This window comes from Eretmochelys imbricata, chromosome 1 (genome assembly GCF_965152235.1).
Source record: "Eretmochelys imbricata isolate rEreImb1 chromosome 1, rEreImb1.hap1, whole genome shotgun sequence".
Lineage (NCBI taxonomy): Eukaryota > Metazoa > Chordata > Testudines > Cheloniidae > Eretmochelys > Eretmochelys imbricata.
The window spans coordinates 257931590-257956076 of record NC_135572.1 but is presented as its reverse complement, the minus strand read 5'-3'; the positions used below and the strand labels follow the sequence as shown (position 1 = coordinate 257956076).

The following is a 24487-nucleotide window of genomic DNA, read 5'->3' as shown; positions in this document are numbered from 1 at the left end:
GAAAGGGACGCAGCCTGTGAAATGTATTGCAGCTCATGGTGAGACAAACCTTTTGCTTTTAAGCCGATTAGCCTTGGTAGGGTTTCGGAGTTAGCTTGTATGTTTATGCTTTAATTTCTTTTGTAACCAATCCTGACTTATTTGCATCTATCACTTAAAATCTATCCTTCTCTAGTTAATAAACTTGTTTGATCTAAACCAGTGTGTTTTGGTTGAAGCTCTTGGGAATCTCTACTTAAGTCAACAAGCCTGGTGCAGATTCATTGCCCATTGTTGGAATGATGGACTATCTATGAGTTTATACTGTCCAGGAGGGTCCTGAACAGTATAAGACCCACATTTCTGGGAACCAAGGCTGGAACCAAGGCTGAGGGATATGCGGGTGTCACCCTGTATGTAATTCATGGGTGGCTGGGCATAACATGCATGTATTCATCTGGGAGTGACTTTACATGCTAGTGGTTGTGAATGAGCAGAGCTTAGAGGGGTTTGCTGTTCACAAGCAAAGCAGTGTAAAAAGCATCCCAGGTTGGAGAGCTAAGGGACACAGCAGTCCAGCAGTTCAGGTTGCACCCTGGGGAATGCCACAATAGTATTATTCCCATTTATAAGACACAGAGAGATTAAGTGACTGGACACAAGAAGTCAGTGGCAGAGTGGGAATTTAACCAGCTCTCCTGAGTCTCAGTCCACTGCCTTTCCCAAAAAACAATTATTTCTCTCTTTAACATGTGTGGTCAAATTTGCATTCCTTTAGTTTTATTCAGCAGTTCATCCATCCTTCTCTCTAAAGCTGGTTTTCCTGAAACACTTAGTGCCAGATCTGAAGCTTCTTTTTCAGGAAAACCCCATCAAAATCTATGTGAGCTTTGGCCTGCCTGAGGACTGCAGGATGTGGCCTCCCATGTGTTGAATTTACAGTATGAGGTAGAGTCTTTCTACCAAACTTACCATTCTGTTGGTGAAGTTGCTGAAGTCCTTCACTAAGATATGTTTTATCATCTCTGGCTTGGACACCAACACGTACATTCGCCGACCGATGTAGTATCTACAAAGGAGGTGGAAAACCATTTTAGCAGCCATAGCCAGCCGGAGAACAGCCACCTTCCCTAAGATGCCTCTGTTGGCTAAAATACATTTTTTGTAAATAACTCATATCAGGTTTCCATTCTCTTTGGCAGTTCAGTATCTCTCCACCCCTCTGAAATATTTAAAAAGATTAAGCTGTCAAGTTCTTTGGTATTTAAAGGAACCAATTAAAAACATTTTATCCATTGTCATCACCAATTAAAACACTTGCTGAGAATTAATTAAAGAACCAGTCCATCATCTACTTACGCACAGCTGCTTGTTATATACTGTACTCAATGCATAACATAACATAACACAATATGTTATCCCTAAAGACAGACTGTAAAAGAATGGGAAGAAAACACTGATTAAAAAAAAAGAAAAAAATGCACCCAACCAAACAAGAAAGAATTACGAGAAACTTTGTCCAGTCTAAATCTAATGCCTTTCCACCACTAGGCTGTATCTGCATTGAACATTTCTACCCTAAACATGTTCAGAAACATGTTCAGTCACTGTTGACTGGGCAACAGTGCAGTTCCACTGCTGCTAATAACAATGGCACTGCTGATGTAGACCACCTCAGAGGTGTTTTTATCATTACCACAAACAAATGACAGAGGAAGGGTGGGGTGGGGAGGGAAAAGGACAGTATTGCCTCCAAGAATAAGACCACACTGTCTTCTCTTTACTCTGGATAGCTTTGGGGAGGGAGCTATCGTTTCCTGAATCTGATGCAATGGCTCCTTCTGGCTTCTCAGGCAATGAAGTGAGATTCTTTATCTGCTTCAGATGTAGAAAAAATATAGGCTTGTTTCTACATCATCTGCATCAGTCTAACCAGATACCACAGAATAAGTATGTTTGTTAACACTCACACTTTTCTTCTGAGCCCTGGCATTTGCATTTACAAAGAATGCTTGTGGCCTCACTTGGTACAGCGTTTCAGACCACGCTTCAGCTAGGAAGTACTGAAAATCTCATGATGAAAGACTGATCTCACGATGATAAAACCCTCAGAGGTACAAACAATTGTCTGAATTCTTATCCACGACAAAACGATGAATTTTTCCACTTCTGCCCACCACTAGTCTGAAGTCTCTGGAGACACACCAAAGAACAAATGGCCATGAAAACTTTCATTCCTTCCTAGACATGATTTTCTCCAGATAAAAGGTTAGGCACATTGGCAAAGTAGTAGGGGTAGCTGGCGATTCTGTTGCCTGTACTGTTTAGTAGAGAGGTCCCCTGAGATGCAATTCTAGTATTTTTCACAAAGCTCAAATTTACTTTAACACATAACAAACTTGAATCATAATATGTTTATTTGAACCTAATGTATCTGCACTGGATATAGATGCTTGTAATAGAGTCCCTGTTTCTGGGGCAGTACTCTTCAACTGACTCATTATTTGAAATCACAGCTGTCATTAGCATCTGGCAATGAAGTTTCCAGACATTCTCTCTTATTGTTTGTAACGATTAATCCAGTTACAAAGAAGGGAGGGGCATAGGAGGGAATGGATGGAAAAAATCCACTGATGTACCCAGGGATTAAAAATACTAAAAGGCTAAAATTGCTTTTATGCAAAGTTCAGGGCTGCCTTTGTGCTCTCAACCAGTTTTCAAGAACAATGGTTGTAAGGGAGGATCAGTGTATCATTGCTTTCTTTCACCCCAAAACATAACTGTTCCCCTGATGTCTCCTTTCTGTTTCCCCAATCTGTATGTTTATTAGAAGGTTATTCCTAACTTTTTCTGGGAACTAAAAAAGTGGGAATATGGGAAAGCACTTTGGGAAAACTCAGGTCCAAGAGTCACAGTAATAATCTGCTAACTCTCATCACCTATGTTTCAAAAGAAAAGAAAAGAAAAGGGATGAGGGGACCTAAAGGTCAAGGAAGATCACATGAGCTTTCCTGCTTTACACACGTGGATCCTGATCCTGCAAAAACACAGGCACATGCTTAACGTTAAGGATGAGAGTTAAAATCAAGAATGAGCATAAGTCTCTATAGGATCAGGGCTTTGTTCTCAAAACCAAGAGGATATTTCCCTACCTGTATTTGTTCTTAAATACCCTATTAAGTTAAAAAAACTTCTGAACAATAATCCATTATTTCCAAATAAATAACCGTTTAACCTCTGCCATATAGCTTTATATTCATCTAATATTATTATACAGCAATAGTTAGTTTAGGATTATTATTGGGAAAAAATGCATATTCTTGTCATATTTTACAAAACACTTTGAGAGAAAAGAAACTCATGGATTCACGGTTAATTGAGGATACTCCCTTTTATTAAGTTTCTCCAGGTTAACCTTACTCTTGTGTGGTATTTCTATTTATTTGCCACATTCAGCTTTTCATAATCTCTTCTGTTTAAATGGGAGCCTCCCAACATAAGTAAAACCCGCACATTTTTAGGCCAGCAATTTAAAGACAAAGATCTATTACTTGTCATGGTAGGGAGGTCAAGTATCCTAATTTACCATAGCTTGTGACAGGACTGTGCTTCTCCCATGGGAGAAATGGTACCGTTTCTATAGGAAGCGCAGGGATGTGAGTTATACTGCCCTCTGAGGAGTACTACTGTAAGAAGTTATCCAACAGCTGTTCAACAGAGAACACAGACTTACTTACAAGAATTACAGAAAAGCCAGGCAACCTTTCACTGTCTCCCCCAAACAGTGTGCAGCTCAAGGGGAGTGAAACGATGATATATTAAGAAAAAGAAGTTAATCTGTATCCAGAGCATTTTAATAACTAAAGAGGCTCCCATAGACACATGCAAGCACAAAAACTCATTTATGACTCTCATTTCTTGCTGCAGTTTGGTCTGTAAGAATGAATGAACAAACACATTGCAGTTAATGTAGTACACGGATTATTTTGCCTGTCGTTCAAATTCAACTCTAGATGGTCGAGTCTAGCCAGTTTACAACCAATAATTTATTCAGCAAACTGAGCTCTTCTTTTCTCCTCAGGAATTATCTGCACACAAACAGTTTGGAATTTTTACAGTTTTGCTTGCAACTCCTCCCTGTTTACTCCAGTGCTAGGGCCTAAACTGTCTCACAGACTGCCCTCTAGTCTCCCTAGTGTGATAATGAAGTAGGTTTCAGTGAGAGGGCCGCAGATGTGGCAGCAGAGTGGAGTCAAGCCCAGCAAGCATAGAAGCAGTTGGGTCCAGTTTTCAACCCAGGTAGGGATGGTGAGTTGAAGGGTGTGAATAGAAGATGGAAAGCCACATCGAGGGCGTATTAATGCGGTGGGTGGAGTAGGGAAGGGAGGAAAGGTGGAGGAGTGAATAGCTATCTTTGCCCTATCCCACCCTTACACAAGATACACTTTTATGTAAATGCTAAGTACTATCATTAATATATAACATCTATCATAAGAGGCACCTTACTGGTTCAAAGTATTTACAAAGAGCTGAATAATGATTCCTAGTTTTTAGATGGGGAAACTGAGGCACAAGGATTAAAGTACATACTCCAGGTCACTCAGCGAATCAGCATCAGAGTGGAGAATAGGGCCCAGGTGTCCTGATTGCCAGTCCCCCATTCTAGCTATTAGATCAATGCTACTTATTGGGGGAACAATTTGGCCCTCCCTCTCACCTTTTAATCGCACAAGACCAAAATCCTTCCAAGTACAGCACCATGCCAACGAGGAGCTCCTCCTCCATAGGTTTCCAGAACCCTAGCTGCGCCTACCCTACACCTCCATCTCTCCCGCACTGTCAAAAAAGTTGCCAGTTACTGGCAATCCCTGTTCAGTAGCCTATATGTAACAAGTTGGTGATATCAGTCCAACTCCTAGCGAACAGATATCTACGCACCATTAAAACCACCATCCCATTTGCCTTCCCTTTGAGAGCAGTCTCAGAATAGAGAGCAAGGACTGAATGAGCATGGAATGGAGCCTCAGCGACCTTCTCACCAGAGAAGGGTCCTATGGATCACAGCTGATGAAGGGAATGGGGTTGGGTAAATTTTTAACTACTCTTCTCTGTGCTACACTTGCTCTATAAATAAAGGATTTCAATTACCCAGGCTGTCAATCCAGTACCTTTCCACAGCAGGAAAGGGCTGATCATGGATCCTTCTGGAGCACTATTATGATCATCAACCAGATGGAGGTCCCTTCTGAATCACCTTGCCATGCCATCACCTCTTCTCTGCTGACTTCACAATGATCCCGCATCTGCCAGGTACTGATTTTAGAAGCCAAATTTGGATTTTCACACTACATCATGGCACACCCAACTGACCTTAAAACCTCAGTCTTAGGGCACATTGGAGGACAAATTCTGATCACACCTAGTGCCATCAGTACTGCATTCAAAGTGACACAGACAGTGATCATTCTAGTTCTATTGGACCATCTCCTAGTGTCCCTTATAGCCTCATATTAACTAATAGCTCCTATGCCATTAGAAAACACACACTCTTTTAGCAAGATGGCCACCATTCAAAGTTGCCTTACTTCACAGGACGAGTGGAACGTGTGCATGGTGTATCATGGCTAAAAAGGCACTTTCTGCACATCTGTGTGGGAAACACCTGCACTCCAATCACCCTGATTATAGCTGGGCCATCAACTCTCAGAAGCCTTTGATCTCTCTATCTGTTATCAGGCCCATGCACTTCAGACGCATTACATTTCTCATTAAGAAAAATAATGCTGCTGGGCAATAAACAACAAGGCTCTGTTTTCTAGGCTGTGGTCTCGTAAAGCAGGTGATCATCTGGAGAGCCAAACTAAACAAGAAAATACTATGTCTCTCCTTCCCTTGGGGAGAACAAAGAACACGCTAAGGAGAACAAATAGAAAGAGGAGGAGAAGTAGCAAGCATACAGAAGGAAAGTGTATTTTCTTAGATCATTCCTAGATCATTCCTCCTCTATTATTTTTAGAGAGGCTCATTCACAACAAGCTGAGAAATATGGGAAAGAAAAATATGTGCGTTCATTTAAAAATAAGGTCGATACTGCTGGCTTAATTATTTCAGAGGTCAGCAAATTGATTTGCCATGAGTCCTGCCCTCATCCAACTCCTGTGAGAAGCCCAGTCTATGGGACTGAATGGGATGTGCCTAACAGCCGCACAACCCAGATGCAATCTTCACAAAGATGGCTGCTACTCTGGACTGAGAGGAAAAGAAAGGAGGGGAAGAGTGAGAGACCCTGCTGATTTGTCTCATCATTTGTAGCATACTAGCACCAAGAGGCCTCAAAAGAGAGTGGGGTCTTACCAATGTGCTAGTAAGCATAGTACAGAAGCATAGTAAGAGACTATCCCTGTGCAGAAGAACTTACAATCTAAATAGACAAGACAGACAAAAGGGTGGGGGAAAGGTTAGTATTATCTATTTTGCACATGGGGAATCCAGCACACACAAAGGGGGAGACTTTCAGAAGTATAAATAGTAAAGCAACTCAATTCTATTGACTTTCAATGGGATTTAGGTACCTAATGACCATTTTTGTCTTTGAAAATCTCCACCTAAGTGACTTGCCCAAGATCACATAGGAAGTCTGTGGTAGAGTCAGGAATTGAACCCAAGTCTCCCGAGTCCCAGCCTAGGGCTTTAACCTTTGTTCTCTTCTGTTAACAAAGTTCTGAACTCGAGGCAAACAGCTCAGAAGCCAAGATTCCTTAGATTAGAGAGTTCAAAAATGCATATTACTTCTTAGGATAGTAGTACTAAGTAGTACTCTACACTGCACACTCCTTACAGTGGCATGTAGAGTACATATACTGTTCTCCCCCCTAGCATATGTACAATAGCTGTGTAGATGGTGAGGCACTGCTCGAGTAAAGTCACACCTAAACCCGGTGAGTATGTACCCTACATGGGTCTCTACATGCCCACACAAAGCCTCCCCTGTCTACACTGCTATTTTTAGCAGTGTAGTGCCAACAGCAGGGAAAGGCTCTGGCAGGGGGACACAGCAGGGAAAGGCTCCAGCAGTGGGGAGCCAGAGCCTTTCACTGCTATGTAGAGCTACACATCAAAGTTTGGACACAGCCTACTTTTCACTGTGGCATGTAGCTACACCTACCCTGCATGGCATCGCCAGTGGTAAGCAGTGTAGACGTAGCCTTAAAAAATAGACTTACTAAAAACAGGTGAACTTACTGAATGAGGCATCAAGAGCACTGGTTAGCATCAGGCACAGGGAAAGGAAGCTTCCAACACAGCTCTGCCAATGCACCCACGTCTTGGCCTACACACTAGCTTCGACTGTCTCTTTCCCCTTTCCTCCATGTATTCCCTCCCCAGTCATCCAGTTACACAAAGGTCTCCCAACCCCAAGAAGAAATCCAAGCTACTATGAAGTTGTAAGAGGAGACACAGTCACCATGACTTCTATATAAGATTAAATTGTTCATAAACTCCTTTTTATGAGGAGCTACATTTCTTTTCAGAAAGAGGTTTTAAGTTCTCCTCCCCCCCGAAAAAAAACCCTGCAAATTTCACTTCTTACTAGTTAAATTTCACGTAGTGAGAGGTATGCACTGTTGTTGTAGACATTTTGGTTCCAGGATATTAGCGAGACAAGCTGAGTGAGGTAATATCTTTTATTGGACCAACTTCTGTTGGTGAAAGAGACAAGCTTTTGAGCTATAACAAGTCTTCTTCGGATCTGGGAAAGGTACTAAGAGTGTTACAGCTAAATACCAAGATCGAACAGATAGAATATGTGTTAACTACTGATGCTAAAACATGGGACCATTCAAGATGAAGTGGCCCCTTAAAACCCCTGCAGTCATAGAGTGGGTTATGGGGGGTTAGTGGGTTACAGATTGTTCTAATAAGCCATAAATCCAGTATCTCTGTTCAGTACATGATTTTTAGTGTCTAGCAAAGTCTTTTGAAAGGTTCCCTTTGAGGATGAGGACTGAGAGATCAGCTATAGAGTGAGCACTTTTGTGGAAAAAAATTGAGCAACCACAGGTGATAGGGTGTTTTTGTCTTTTATGATTTTTCCTATGTGAGTTCATTCGAGAGCATAGTGATTGTTTGGTTTCACCACATAATTGTTAGTGGGGCATTTATTGCACTGGATGAGGTTATCTTGCACTGAGGGGGGAGTTGATAACAGCCTTCAACTACCTGAAGGGGGATTCCAAAGAGGATGGAGCTCAGATATTCTCAGTGGTGGCAGATGACAGAACAAGGAGCAGTGGTCTCAAGTTGCAATAGAAGAGGTCTAGGTTGGATATTAGGAAAAACGATTTCACTACGAGGGTGGTGAAGCACTGGAATGGGTTACCTAGGGAGGTCGTGGAATCCCCATCCTTAGAGGTTTTTAAGGCCCGGCTTGACAAAGCCCTGGCTGGGATGATTTGTTCCTGCTTTGAGCAGGGGGTTGGACTAGATGACCTCCTGAGGTCTCTTCCAAGCCTAATCTTCTATGATTCTTTGTACTCCTCTTAAAGTAGCACCAGTCTTGTCAGGTCCCAGTATAGGGCTCTTGTGCTTTAACAGTAAGATTTCCATGGGTAATAGTAAGGAGAGAAAGAGGCTTGTTGGGAGCATTCTGTGGGGGAGGGCATGGTGGTACCCTTCAGGGATCTTATGCCAGAGGTTTAAATTAGAGATACTCTGATGCACCTCTACAGTGGGCTGGGTCTTAGCAGCTCAGAATAAAGGCCACACCTGCTTCCTAGTGCTGCTCCCCACATGTCCACTGTATTCAAGCATGTGCTCGGACAAACTGGAGAACTGGACCTTCCATGACTATGTTAACTCATCTGTAAAATGAGATTAACAACATTTACCTACATACAGGGGAGCTGAGAGGATTAATTTATTTAATGGATGAAAAGTGCAATGGAGAAGAAAAGTATGGTTATGTATTATGACTGCATATAACTGCATTATATGATGGGTATTTGGTGTCCTATGCAAAATTAGTTGCAGTGTCAGTCCAAGTGGAGAGAAGTTCTATAAATACCATCAAAACTGACACCATAGTTGTCAGTCTCAAGAGAGAGGCTCAGAAGTGAATGGGCATGGAGACTGGACTATTTCTTTCCCAGCTGCAGAGGTCGGTCAGCATCATATACGGAAGTATGCAGTTCTGATACTGAACTTGTTCTGCAGTTGGAGGACTTCAGTTTCCCAAAGGTGTTTTAGTTTATCTTTATACTGTCTAATGGGCTAAAATGATTATCACTACTACATCTCTGAGTGTGCGTGTACCACTACTGTTTATTAGCTGTATCAGTATTCTATTTCGTTAATGCAAAACGAAAGCTGTTCATAGGATTGTGCTTTACATTATATTACTGAAAATGAATGACAATATGACTCTAACAAGATACGAGCTCACCTCCCCTGCTTCAGAATACACTGCTTCTGCTGGGTAAAACCGAAAATGCTTGTAGTACTTTAACCTAGCAAGATTGGCAGAAGAAAATTTCTAAAATATTTTCCCATCATGTTTCCCACCAAGCTTGGTTGTATTTGTCTGTGTCTTATTATTCACATGTGGACTGCAACATTTTCACTGAGTTGGGATGAAGTTTGTTTTGTCTGCACTTGTTAAACAGTATGTTTGACTGACCTCCATGTGATGATGTGGCAGATGTTTCCCCGTGTGTTTCAGCACACAACTCAGGAACCAGCTTTCCTGTGACATTGTGACGGACAGAGTGCGAATGGCCTTATTCAAATCTGACCTCCTTGCACATAGTCTAAACCCAAAATATTCCATTTCCATGTGCTGGTGGAAAAACAAAATGTTAGGTAACTATTCTCAAGACATACTGGAAGAAAGCCACAACTGGTAGATTTCAAGGTTTCTTCAAATTTGTTTGACTGCCATTCAGACTTTGTTCATTTGTCTGGATTTGTAGGAGTGTTTTTGATATTTGACAATGTTATCTATTGTTATCAGTGAAGTTAAGAAAGGTGCAAGATGGCTTGGGGAGATAACACAATAATGTTATCCAGGATAAACATAGGCAGCTTTTTCTTCCTTGTTGAAGTGGAGGGGAAAGGATCTGCTTAGGTGTATCATTATTACTAGTCTGAAGCTATGAACAGCTGGACTTGAAAGACAAGTAGGCAATTTCAGTGAAAAAGTAAAAAGACAGATTTCAGTGACAGGGCTATAGCCATTTAATACGGGATAAATGGAGGCAAGCAATGTAACATCAACGAAAAGAAAATTGCTGTTAATGGGATGCCAAAGCGAGAAAGGGTGGCTGTGCACAAAGCTGAGATGCTCTGCATGTTTTCTGTTCTAGAGCATTCTCTTCAAATAGGCCAGAACGAAAAGCAGTAGAGTTAGGAACGTTTCTCTGTGGTCCAGAATGCATGAGAGTGACAGTGTGTGGGCATGCATTCAGGCTAGAGGAGAAGGTCGGAGCGTAAAAGCAGATAGTCTAGTAGTGTGAAGTTATTCTGGGGCAAAAGTGAAGACTACAAATGCCAGAACAGGATTACTAGAACTGCCAGAAAGGAAAATCTAATGTTTATAAACAAGTAGGGAAAATGTTATTGGGCAAAGTTCAGAAGATTCAAATAGCAGTAGGTAATGCTCTGTCATGGAAATATATACCAAACATATGCAAACAGGTGGAATATAATAAAACCATGAGCGTAATAAATAGTTACATCCCCATCATTAAAATAAAATAACACTTCATGATGTCAGATTATATAGGAAATGCTCATGTAGCTTTTGCCGTCTGCCTCACAGTGCAGAACTGCACATCTGGTCATTTGTTATTGTTTTACCAAGACAAAATACCAAGGGATAATAAAATCTATCAGTAACTCATGTGATTTCTAGAACTATTATACACAATCACATGTGCCACTGTATATATCATGGCTTAGGCTGCATGCCTGTCATGGAGGTCATAGCTTCTGCGACTTTCCATGACCTCCGAGACTTCTGCTGAGGCTGGTACTGACTCAGGGGCTGCCCGAGTTGGGCAGCCCCTGGGCCAGCAGCAGCAGTAGTAGTTTGGGTGTGTGGGAGGAGCCTCAGGGCTGGGGCAGAGGTTGGGGCGTGAGGCGGCGCTTACCTGGAGGTGGGACGGGGGGCTCCGTGGCTCCCACCAGCATGTCCCTTGCAGCTCCTAGATGGAGGGGCCAGAGGGAGGCACTCCCCCCCGCCCGGCAGTTCCCATCGGCTGTGGTTCCTAGCCAATGGAAGCTGCGGAGCAGGCGCTTGTGGCGGGAGAAGCACACAGAGCCTCTCTGGCTGCCCCTCCTCCTAGGAGCTTCAGGATCATGCCAGCTGGAGCCAGATAAGGAACCTGTCAGCCCCACCAATGCTCCTCCCCCCCCACCCCCGGAGCACCAGCAGCGGTCCTGAGCCGCACACTCTGGCCCGTGGGCCCCCCCCCCCCCCCGCCAGCACCAGCAGGGGTCCTGGGCTGTGCACCGCCGCCCCCCTCCCCAGTATGGGTCCCAGGGTCGCACGCTGCTGTGCACTCGCCCCCCTCCCCAGCACCAGCAGGGGTCCCGGACCACGTACTGCCACCCCTCTGCCCAGCACAGGTCCTGAGTCGCACCCCGCCTCCTGACGTCCCGCCCCAGTACAGATCCCGGGTCGCACATCGCTGCCCCCCAGCACCAGCAGGGGTCCTGGACCACACACACCCCCAGCACCACCGGCCCACCCCCGACTCCCCTCGAGCACCCCCGGCCCAAGTTTTAGTTAGTGGTATATAGTAAAAGTCATGGACAGGTCATTGGCCATGAATTTTTGTTTACTGTCTGTGACCTGCCCATGACTTACTAAAAATACTCGTTACTAAAATGTAGCCTTAATCATGGCCAACCCTTCCAAAAGTGACTAGTGATTTTGAGCGCCTCAATTTTGGGGTGCCTAACTTGAGATACCATAAAGTGGCATGGTTTTCAGAATATTCTGAGCACCCACCCTCTGAAAAGTGGGCCCCCTTTAAAGCGTTTTAAAATAAGCATCCAAAAATGAGGTACTCAAAAATCACTAGTTTTTTTTAAATCTTGGCGTAGATCTTCCATTGCTTTGGAGACAGCTCATCTGAAACATGTGAATTATCAGCAAAGGTGGGCAGTGCAACATTTTACTTTTACTATATCTGGGAGTAACACATACATATCTTCCTTTCACTCTACCACTTTCTTGTTATGCATTGATATTAATTCAAAACAATGAGACCATTTACAGTACAGCTCACACCATCATCAATTTTATACACAGAAGTTTTGTTTGTCTTTGCTTATGCTATGTTGGTGTAGCACTGTGCACTTCTGGACCACTTCTTTCTATTTTTCATCATTAGACTATTTTAATCATTAGAAACATAACAACAATGCATGGGATGTAACCACGTTATTTGTTATTTCAGTGGAGTAAGCGTGTAGGGCTGAAGTCAATACCAAAGAAAATACACATATCCTGTTTTGTTAAATAAAAAATATGACTATCATGGTTACTATTCTGAAGACATTTAGATATAAGCAGCTGAACGCAGGGTCTTATAACAGACAACCTTAACTACAGGCCACACTTCTAGCTCCACCTATAATAGACAGATCTAGGGCCTGAGTTTGTAAAGTGTCACTCAGGTGAGTTATCCTATTCACATGAGTAATTCCCCAGTGTTTATCTTCGAGGTGGACTCTTGGTCACACTAAAATGAATGGGAGTTTTGCCATTCACTTCAATGGAATCAGGATTTCGTCCCCTATGTAGATCTCTCAAGATGTAAGAGGAACAACAAAGATGCTTTTTTTCTTTTTTGCCTTAGATTATCCATTCCCTTTAGATGTGTTCTTCTAATTAGATTCCTGCAATTCCCACCCCCTATGTCCTCAATGCCACAACACTCTCAGGGCTCACTTTCTTTTTCTCAACTCTAATATATATATATCTCAAGGTAGAAAAAGTATACCAAGCACGTACCATGTTCCTGGGAACAATCTGGATCCCACAGGATACAAAATGAATCACAGGAAAAATGCAGTTTCCAAAAATCCTTAATGGCTATGATAATGTATATTTTCCCTATGTATTTATATTATACATACACACACATGCATAAACAATCATTTAGTTTTGTTAATGCATTATTAAACATGCACCAAGCCAAATAAGAGTCATATCCTAATAGTTTAGATAATCATTCATCATGAAACCACCAGCAGAACTCTTTATAATGAAAATGTTAGATGCATACATGATTAAATTATCTAGAGAAGTGGCTAATGTTCGACCATGTGGGTACATTAAGAAAGCAGGGCTACAACACAGACTCAGAAGAAAAACCATTAAGAATATTTCTATCTCAGAGAAATTGTAAAAGCTAAAAATAATATTTTTAATAATAAAAAGCTGCAGTATATGGTTCCAGGAAATTGTATTGAATCAATCCAATCTGTGTTGTGCTGCACTTTAAAGCCCTATATAAAAGAAAACAAACAAAAACACACAACTATGAAAGAGTCTCTCCAATGCATCAGACAGAAGACAAAGGAAACTGAAATTCAGCTGTGTGTGTCTGATAGAAGAGAATGAAAAGATTGCAAGATTACGTACGAGCAGTCACATCCTCACTAATAACAATGGGTAAAATCTTTGACAAAAAGCATGACAGAAACAGAAACGATAAGCTAACAATGGCACAACGAAACAATGACTGTCAGAAATATCTGGTTTTACCAATGCATAACACAAAATAGTTGACTCACTAGTTTCTTAATAAGAGAGACTATGTGTTAATCTAGAAAAGAGAACTGAATAGTGCTGAAAACCAAAACTTCCAAATCTGCAAGGATTTGGTTGGATATGGGAGTTGCTAACTACAGGGGGGCAAATTCTCAACCAATAGCTTCCCTGAAATCAGTAGACATACACCAGTTTAGATCACTTGAGGGGTTGCCCTAGTAATTTTATGTACTGTCAAAAGAAAACATAAGGTAGGTTTGGAAAAGTAATGTTTGAAGGAGCACTGTTGAGAGTGACCTATTTTTTCATAGAATGTACTGCTTCAGTGTAATTCTTTGTGTGACCGCATGCTCTTCAGGGTCTCAGACAGACCACAGGGAAGGTTGGAGTATGGTGCAAGAAGTTCACAGAGTTTGAGGCAGCTTCCCACACCCATTTAAGGCAGAGGTTCCCTGAAACTATCTTTGTAGGCCCCCTTCAGGTCCCTCCCAGGCAGCCCAACCTGGGCCAATACTCCTTTTATAAACAAGCAAAGAAAAATGGTCCCAAAACAAACTCAGCAGTCCTGAGACAGGCCTACCTTTCTCTGATGGGGCTGTGGTACTCTGCAGTCTCTGAAGAGATCCTGGGCTAGTCCTTTCCCTCAAGGAGCAAAGGATAGAAGATCTGCTCTCTACCCTGGTCAGCCAGGAACTGGGCTGTCCTTACCTCCCTTTTTAACTATCTCTTCATTACCAGACGGCCAGTGAAGGCACAGCAGGGTGGGATTGAGTGGGCCCACAGCAGCTCATTAACCCTTGTTAGCTCAGTGTTGGGTTGGTACACCCCATCACACTGTATACCATTTGTAAGAGAATGCTTCATTGCTCTATTTTCTTTACAATCTATAGAATAAGATTCCAGGATTGTTACCTGTCTGTGTGTCACTGGAAGCCTATTATATGTGTTGAGTCAGTGTGAAGCAATGGAAACAGCTACAAACATGTTTGTGGGCTTTTTTTTTTTGTTTAAAATATCACTACGTTCAAACATCACTGGAATTGCAGCCTGTTATTGTCTAATTTTTAAGTTCTCAGCCATTCTGACTTTATGAATTACACTCATACAGTAGCAAGATATGTAGCTATGCTATGCCAAAAGTTCTAGATCTAAGAGGTAATTCAACCAATCACCACCCTTACTCTACAGCTAATCTACATGCAACAATTTCATTGATTGTAGGAGAGAGACTGCACACGTGGATTACTTGGCCTAACTGCCCAAGTTCTTCAAAAGCACCCACAAAACAACCAGAACATGCAATAACCCCAAACATACAGAGCCCCTCACCTTAGCTCACCCCCTTCATTTGCCACCCACACAAATCAACACAAACATCTCCCAGCACAACACACACACACTTGCCTGCCCTCCCTCATACTTACCATAAAACGATAACTTGAGCAGCAAAGCCATGGGTCATCACTAATTTTATAATAAATATTACATATATACCCTCATCCTGGGGCATCCCTGGGTCCCAGAGGGTGGTGAAGTCCACTCATTCTCCTCCATCAGTGGCTCTGTGACACCTACCTTCCCCCGGACCAATGAGCTCTGGGTTCTTTATATACCTTCTCTCCTTCCCTTGGACGGCAACAGAGATGCTGCATCTCCTACAGCTGCTGGAGCTGACTCCCTGCAGCTAACTCTCTTCCCTAGAATACTGCCTATCCTGGCTCAGCGCATGTGTCTGGGCAGACCCAGCCATGTTAAAGCTATCCTGGGCCTGCATTTTTGTCACTCAAGCATGACTGAGAGTCTCTTGGCCGAGAAATTACTTCCCCTTTTCCTTGGCCCAGGCCCATCCAGTGGGGTCCATGTCTAAGGCACCTGAGTTAGTCAGAATAATGGAGTTCTGGAGGTCAGTCTCCTTTCTGAAGCCTGCTGACAGACTCCCTGCTCCGTGTTGCCAGACAAACGTACTTCATTAATTTTCCCAGTCGCTGCTTATCTAGCTCCTATGTGAGCTATAGCTTGAACATGGCTCAGGACTACACACCTAAAATTCCAGCAGCCCACACACACACACACACGGTGGATGTCACAGGGAGAACATTTCTATCAGGCACCAGTTGCCTTTTGGAGCTTCCAAGATGTTCCTCTAAACCAGAGGTGGGCAAACTACGGCCTGCGGGCCCGTCCTGCCCTGCCCTTGAGCTCCCGGTCAGGGAGGCTAGCCCCTGGCCCCTCCCCTGCTGTCCCCCCGCCCCCGCAGCCTCAGCTCACCGTGCCGCCCCCGCTCTGGATGGTGGGGCTGTGAACTCCTGCTGGGCAGTGTGGCAGTGTGGCTGGCTTTGGCTGGGCGGCGCAGCTGCCAGTCCTGTTAAGGGGGCGGGGAACAGGGGGGTTGGATAGAGGGCAGGAAGGTCCGGGGGGCAGTCAGGGAACAGGGAGCGGTTGGATGGGGCAGAGGTACTGAGGGTGGGGTGGTCAGGGGACAGGGAACGGGGGGGTTGGATAGGTGTGGGAGTCCCGGGGGGCCTGTCGGGGGGGGGGTGGATAGGGGGTCAGAGAAGTCAGGGTACAGGGAGCAGGGAGGGTTGGGTAGGGGGTGGGGTCGGGGGCGGTTAGGGATGAGGGGTCCCAGGAGGGGGCAGTCAGGGGACAAGGACCGGGGGGGTTGGATCGGTGGAGGGTTCTGAGGGAGTCAGTCAGGGGGCAGGAAGTGGGAGGGGGCGGATAGGGGGCAGGGGCCAGGCTGTTTGTGGAGGTACAGCCTTCCCTACCTGGCCCTCCATACGGTTTCGGAACCCCAATGTGGCCCTCAGGCCAACAAGTTTGCCCACCCCTGCTCTAAACAGTGAGAAAAAGACTGATTTTAAAAACCTATGGAAAATGTTCCAGATTCCTTTTAAATATATGAGAAAAAAGTACTGGGACAAGTTCTTCCCTGACAGAACTCCACTGAAGCCAATGGAATGACACCAGAATTTCATTTGGCCCACTGTGTCTATACAAAAAACTCAACAACCGGAGGATGAACAAGGAGTCGCTGAAGTAAATATACTGATCTATCAAGAAGGATCAAAGACAGAAAATAAAAGGGTTATAAATGCTTAGAAGAGGCAGAAAGCAAAAGTAATACCAAGAAAACCCACTCCAAATTCACAGGGGAAAAAAGACAATGGCATGATAAAACACAGCCACAGTGCCTGTCTCCCTTTGATAACCGCTAGGCACTAGCCAGGAGAATGGAGCAGTGCTACCATAAACAGGGGAGATGAAAAACTGAATGGGGGAAAAATCATATCTGGGGGTATGTCTACGCAAGGTGCTAGGAGTGATATTGCCCAGCTCCCTCAGACATACACTAGTGCGCTAAAAATAGCAGTGTCACCAGGACAGCGACAAGCAGCAACATGGGCTAGCTGTACCAAGTTTGTACCCACGGGGTTTGGGAGGGTTTGCCTGTGCCGCTGCTCCCTGTGCTACCTCATTTTCTGGCCTGGGCATGGGTTACAATGGCACAGGGAAACAAAGCAGGAGGAGGTGTCATTTTTCAGACACAGGCAATTATCCATCACGCTGATCTCACTTGGGATCTCCTCAGCTGATAGGGACTTTGCAATTACACAGACAGCTTGAACCTGACAGTACAGTTTGTAGCACGAGACATCAGCACAATCAGCTGGGTTCCACTTCTTCTACAACTGGAAGTAGGTAGGAGCAGCATGAAGATATTGGGTCCGGGGATTGGAATGAATCATCTGAATGACCCTCCTTAAAAATCCACAGGCAGATCATGTGCACAGTGGTTCAATCAAGAGGAGAAGCTAAGAGGTTGTGAAATACATTCAACAGCTCTGCACACATGGCATGATGGTGGGGTGAGGAGTCACGAAGGCTACCAAAAGGCTTACATGGATATACATATACCAATGTTTTTCCTGGGGAGCAATGATTGAGTATGAGAGAGACCATGAGGCTCACAGATTAGATTACCCACTCTGAACATCTGGCCCAATATTTTGACTTCAACAGAGCTACGCCAATTTGCACCAGCTGAGGATCTGGTCCATTATCTTCTGGGCTGGTTTAGATAGGAAAGTTATACTGGTATAAAGTAGTATGTGAATTTAAAGCACTATAGTTAAATGCCTTGTGGCCTATTCAAAGGCCAACCTGCCTCAGTGATGGCAGCTCAAAGTTCATTCCTCACTTCTCAAACCAGCCAAGCTCAGAGAATTACAATAGCAGTGCACATAGCCATGCAGGCACCAACCATCTGATCCAATGCCTGGAATGTTTTTGTCTTGTCCCAGGCCAAACTGCACCCAGCCCTTAGAGGGAGGTTTGCCATAATGTAGAACCGTTGATTTGGAGGGGTGAGAAGAGAGGTAGTGAGCTGCAGAAATGGGGTAATCTTGAAGATGGTCTCAAACCCACAAAGAAAAAGGAGTCGTTCTTTCCCCCTTCCTACTAAATAAAATGTAGTAGAATAAAATTGATCCCAGGACTAATAAGGTAGAGGAAAAAATTAACTTATATATGACAAAACAATACAAAAGCAATGAAGCGATTTATTGAAGTGTATAAAAACCTTGGGATGGCATTAAAAAACATGGATAAAAACTGAGCGTAGGAATAAAAATTGAAGAAGATAAAACACAAAGTGAGAGCAGATGCTAGGGAAGCAATTTTTTTCACTGTAAGAAACAGAAACATGAAGAACAGCCCGCACCATCGCAAGGTTGTCGACGCAAGAGCGTGTAACCTTTTGAGACCGATGGCACAAACGGGAAAGTGTTACATGCACAAAAGGAAAGCTCCTCTCCTAAATACTATGCATCCAGCAATGGCATCCAGCTTTTTCACCCTCAGAGTGGAATATGTTATTTCCCAAAGGTTAAGAGACCACAGTCAATCCTTAGGGGTGGATTCTCAGCACTGTTCTGTTCCCTTCATGGCACCCAGGTGGCACTAAGGGAACAGAACCACCCACAGGCAAGCACTCCCCACCCCCTGCATGCTTGAAGTTGGCATAGCTAATTCCTGTACTTTCCCTCCAAAGCCACTGACACAAGGTATGTGTCAGAGATGAGGAATGGCTGGAGCATGTGCTAAACTGTACTGGGGCTGGGGTAGAGAATCAGGGGGAGCAGTAACTGGTTGTGGGTTCTCATAGGTTTATAGAATCCAAGGCCAGAAGGGACCATTGTGATCATCTGACCCATCAGATTCTCTCCTCTTCCCCTGCCCCCCTCTCCTGGTTGGCTGTTTGTGGGGGCATCCTTTGCTGGGTGTTTCCCTAGGCTCATAGTGCAACCTCCCTATCTGTGATGCAGCAGGCAGCCAGTGGGGGAGCTGGTGAGCAGCTGGAGCAGGGATGGGACAACAGCAGCTCAAACCACAGCCAACTCCTAGCAGAGCTGATCTTGCAGCCGCAGAGGAAAAAGGGGGAAGCGGTAGGGGACGCAGTGCCTCTACCTCATCCCTATAGTGAAGGGGATGATTCAAGCACTTCATTTGAAAACTGCTGCTGTGCACAGCTAAGGGAAACACATTTTCCATTCATAACAAAAAACACATTTGGGAAGGTTCGAGATCAATGATATTCACTCTATGTACATTTATATAATTCATTACACACTGTATGTGCCTTACCTGGATTTATAATAAAGTTTCCATCAATGTCTCTGGGTGCTAGAGTATAAGAGCAATTAAAACATACCATGTCAGTAACACAAATCTACATAATGAAGTGCCTTACAACTCATATAGCACTTGCCTGCTAAAATCATCATCACCACCATACACTGTAACCATCTAAAAACCCTCAGCGCATTTCCTCCCCAAAAGCTCAAAGAGAAAAGATGGACTTACAGCTTGTTAAGAAAATTAAGAGATTCAGTCTTTGGTGGACCAAACTGCAGATTTGAGGGCCCCTTTTAGAAAATGCCCTCCTGGGAATCTCTGTCATTTAAACTATGAAGTCTCCAGCTTGAACGGACCTGCTGCTTGCAACTGCAGTGGTACGACCCAATGAGAAGAGGCAATTTTCTCACGTAACCAGAATCCAAATCACTGAGGGTCTTATAAGTCAAAAGCATCATCTGAAATAATGCACAGGCAGCCAGCGCAGACCATGGAGCACTGATTGGCATTATAGGTGCTCTAGGCGTGACACTCCACTGAACAAGCAGTCTCAGCAGTTTAGCCTTGTGGCAATAAAGACATGGAACCACATAGCCAAGCGAATCTCTCACAATGTACAGATGGTAAGAAAAGTGTTCCTGGCCACAGCTGCTACCTGAGCATCCCAGATCTAGCTAGGTTCCTAAACTGCTAACCAATGTTGCAAATTGCAGCCTCACTCCCTCAGTCAAGGGCACTGGTACAATTCTCACCAACTCTCCTGGGTGCTTCCCTCAAACTAACAGTATTACAGACACCTCAGCCATGACCTAGTCAGCCAGCCCCCGATCTTCTGCAAATACTAAATCACTGATGCTGCAGCAAGAGTCAGGCCACAGAAGACAGAAACGTAGAGATGGGCATCAAGAGCATTCTGCAGACACCACAGACCCCAGGCCCTGTTCTCCATGATCTTGCACCTTGCATATCCATTCACACCTTTGCAAAGCGAGTGCACAATGCCATCATTTGGATTTGGTAGCATTTTATACTCACTTTGCACAGGTGCAAAAGACTGCATCAGATCCAAGGCAGTGGAATATTGGGCCTTGTGTCATCAGTTTAGTAGCTCTCCCAGAGCTCTGAAATACATATTGAATAAGAGGGAAGACAGGACAAAAAACCCATTGTACTCTTCTGACACAGAGGCCCCTTGGCAAAGGGTCCCCTGTTCTTTGCAAACAACTCTCATGTCAGGCCTGACAAACTCATTATACCAAACACGTCTGGAAGGATATTTATCCAGAAGGGATAACATGTATTGTAAAGTATCTACAGAAAGCTCATCTCTTATCAAGACTCAATCATTGTGAGATTCATCCATAGGTAATATTTAAGGAAAAGCATAGCTATATTGAAAGTATGCTTTAAGGTCTGTGACAAAGTTCCTTCTCTGCCTTGGTGGGTTCCTGCACTTATTTGCGGATTTGCTTGCCTCAGAGATTCACAGCAGCCCTCAGTTTGGCCACTTTTGCTAGTGGCTCAAACCTGCCATTCACTCAGCTAACCTCATCACTGGCCAGCATGGGGAAAAGGAAGGAGAACAATCCCCTCAGTCTCTGCTGATCCACCTAGTGGGTGGGGGACAGGCCAGGGACCTTCCCCTCTGGTGGGACCCACAGTCCAGGTCAACTCCTCCTGTATCCAATAGGGAGTTCGGGGGATGGGGGAACCCGGGCCCACCCTCTACTCTGGGTTCCAGCCCAGGGCCCTGTGGATCACAGATGTCTATAGTGTTTTGCGTAACACCTGTGTGACAGCTACAACTCCCTGGGCTACTTCCCCACGGCCTCCTCCCAACCAGGGGCGGCTCTACCAATTTTGCCATCCCAAGCAGTCGCCGCCGAATTGCCGCCACCGCAACAGCAGCGGAGCTGCTGCTGAATTGCTGCCACGGGACGCGGACTGCTGCCCCATTCTAATTGCCACCCCAAGCACCTGCTTGGAAAGCTGGTGCCTGGAGCTGGCCCTGCTCCCAACACCTTCTGTATCCTCACCACAGGACCTTCCTCCTGATGGCAGATAGCGTTTGTACTATTCAGTCCTCCAGCACCACGCCCTCTCACTCTCAGCTCCTTGTGCGCCCCTCACTGACTGAAGTGAGGTCCTTTTTAAACCAGATGCCCTGATTAGCCTGCCTTAATTGATTCTAGCAGTTTCTTAATTGGCTCCAGGTGTCCTAATTAGCCTGTCTGCCTTAATTGGTTCCAGCAAATTCCTGATTGTTCTGGAACTGCCCCTGTTACCTTACCCAGGGAAAAGGGACCAACTTAACCTGGGGCTAATATATCTGCCTTCTATCACTCTCCTGTAGCCATCTGGCCCGACCCTGTCACAGGTCTTAGAGTAAAAGTTAGTCTTCAGGGGCTAATGTCTCGGAGATGGCCCATTGAAGCAGGAGGGACTTGTCACCCTTGCTGCTTATGCGATGCAAGGCTCAGTTGTCTAGCCTTGCTCCATCCCAATACTATCAATGAAAAACCATCGGAGACAACTGCAAACAATTGAAGCCACTTGGAAGTAAAAAGGAACATTACAACAGACGGGGAATCACCCTGTCTTTGAACAAAAACAAGACTGTTTCAGTATAACATGGAGGAGGGACAGGCACTCTGGATCATTTGCTGAGGCGATATATTGTGGAGTGGGGGAAGGAGTGTTTTCATGAACATTTGGATCAAGGTTTCTGTAAACCAGCCAGACTGAACAGACTGAACTTTGGGGGGAAAACCTACTTTATTAAATAGGAAAGGTAACTAATATGTGTAGGCCCTAGTTTGCATTTTATGATTTTGTATTGTACTGTAACCATTTGTTTCCATCACTCTGTCTTGTTTCTAATTGAATCTCTAGTCTTCCTTAAATAAACCTTCTTTTGTTTTATTACAAGTGCTGTTTGTTGTACGGGAGTGGTGGTTTAAGGTAGAACTAGTAAACTGCGGTACACTGCTTCTTTAGAGGCACAAGAGCTGGGATTTCTGTGAGTAGAGTGACCAGATGTCCCATTTTTGGGGACTTTTTCTTATATAGGCGCCTATTATCCCCCACCCTGTCCTGTTTTTCCACAGTTACTATCTGGTCACCCTATCTGTGAGTAGCCAGTGTCAGGGGCTGGGTATCACAGAGCACACTGCAAAGGGACTTGCAACTAGAGCTTACCTATTGCTAACCTGCAAGGCAAAGACAGGACTGGCCTAGCCCGGAGGAGAGAGCTTGGCTAACAGGCGGGTGGCTTTAGGGGGCTAACATCCAGCCACCACGGGCAAGGCTTCCTCTCACTAGAGGCAGGAGGAAACAAGGTGACTCACATTGGTGAATAACCCAAGAATCACCACTACCCCACCATAGAGAGTGTTCATGGAATACGAGCAATTGCACAAAGTTGCCCTCTGAAAACCTCCCACAAAGAAAGGAAAGGAGCCACTCAAGAGCTCCTCATCTCTCCCCACTGGCACATGTCACGTCATGACCAAAAAAGGCAGTTGATAAATTTAAAGGATCAGCATATCTTCAACCCAGGTTTTATATACCACTCTAATCACTTTGGTATTTGAGCCCTTTACAAGAAAATTAGCACAACGTTTGCAATGGAGGAGAAGGCTATCTGGGTTTTTGCAGAGGGATAGGTTGCTTTTGTGTGGAGATGAGTTTTGCATTTGCACCTGACAGCTATGAACAATTCATAAAAGTTGTTTCAGGAATAGTTTGATTAAGCCATTAAAAGTAACAATGATTGAATCTAATTAACTTTGATATCCTGGGTCTGTGTAGGGAATCATACCACAAGGTAGCATTGTTCTGTGACATCAAACTTTTTAGGCTGGAATACTGTTATTTAAAAATGGAAAGACATAATGTTATATTGATTTTTTTAACTGACTGATTTTAACAAATTCCAGTTTCTGATAAAGCTTCTTTACATAGTCATGTCCTGAAAGTTTATATTGTTTTCAACATAGAAAAGATAAATTATTGATGTTTTTCTGTTGCTTGGTTGATATTTGTAAGGTTGATATTTGTAACCATAGAAGAAATTGTCTAATAGACTACAAAGGGCAACAGTCAAGCTGTCTATGCACAAAGTATTGTCAACTGGGGGAAAAAGAGAAATATATTTTTCACCCTATCAATTTCTTTCAGTTGCACTAGGTGTTTACTTGTAGCTGTAGGAGTTACACATTTTTCAGACAGAAAAGCAATTGTTAAGTTGTCCCTTTGATGGCCCTGATTCAGCCAGATACTTAAAGCATATGCCTAACTCAAAGCATGTGAGTTGCCCCATTGACTTTAGTGGGATTACTCAGGTGCTTCAGGTTAGACACATCTTCAAGTACTTTGCTGAATAGGGCCCAAAGTTAGCAACTGTTTAAAGGGAAAAGTTAGATCTTTGCAATCCACAGAAGTAGGTCTAGGACAGATTAAGAACACTATAGGCTTGGTCTACACCTACAACTCAGGTCGACCTAGCTACATTGCTCAGGGTTATGACAAATTTCACACCCTGTGCGATGTAGTTAGGTTGACCCAACCCACATTGTAGGTGCAGCTAGGTCAACAGAAGAATTCTTCAATCAACCTGATTTACTACCTCTTGGGTGGGTGTATTTACTCTAGAGATGAAAGAGCCCCTTCTGCCGCTGTAGTGTCTAAACTGCAGTGCTGCCATAGAGCGTGTAGTGTACATACCTGTAGAGTCAAAGGATCTTATCACAATGCGAGACGGAAGCAACAAAACAGAGCAAAAAAGAGACAGAATGGTAAAAGATTTTATTCAGGCCAAAAAGCATATAATCCTTTTTAAAACATGGAAATCCAGCCCAAGGGAAACTAGCAAAACAAACCTTAATAGGGAAAATGTGAACCAGAGATTAAGAAGGCTGTATATCAGAAACAGAAAGGCTGATTTTTCCCCCCTCTCCATTCCTGCCCAGGCATGTCTTTCTCTAGATGAAATATGGAAAATGACTTGTTTAAAAAATAATAGGAGGCCTACATGGAGTCCATTAAAACCACCAGCAGAAAAGGAGAAAAAAATTACACAAGATAAGGTTA

The 24487-nt window shown here is 44.0% G+C and overlaps 1 protein-coding gene across 2 annotated transcripts in view; it reads right to left on the bottom strand.

Annotated features, from left to right (window-relative positions):
* The window catches only part of TBXAS1 (thromboxane A synthase 1), a 304882-nt gene that overhangs the window by 170946 nt on the left and 109449 nt on the right, over nt 1–24487 (bottom strand). For both annotated transcript variants that reach the window (XM_077828280.1, XM_077828289.1), the window contains exon 4: nt 952–1048. In XM_077828280.1, the coding sequence (XP_077684406.1) occupies nt 952–1048 (97 nt within the window). The remainder of the gene's footprint in view (nt 1–951; nt 1049–24487) is intronic.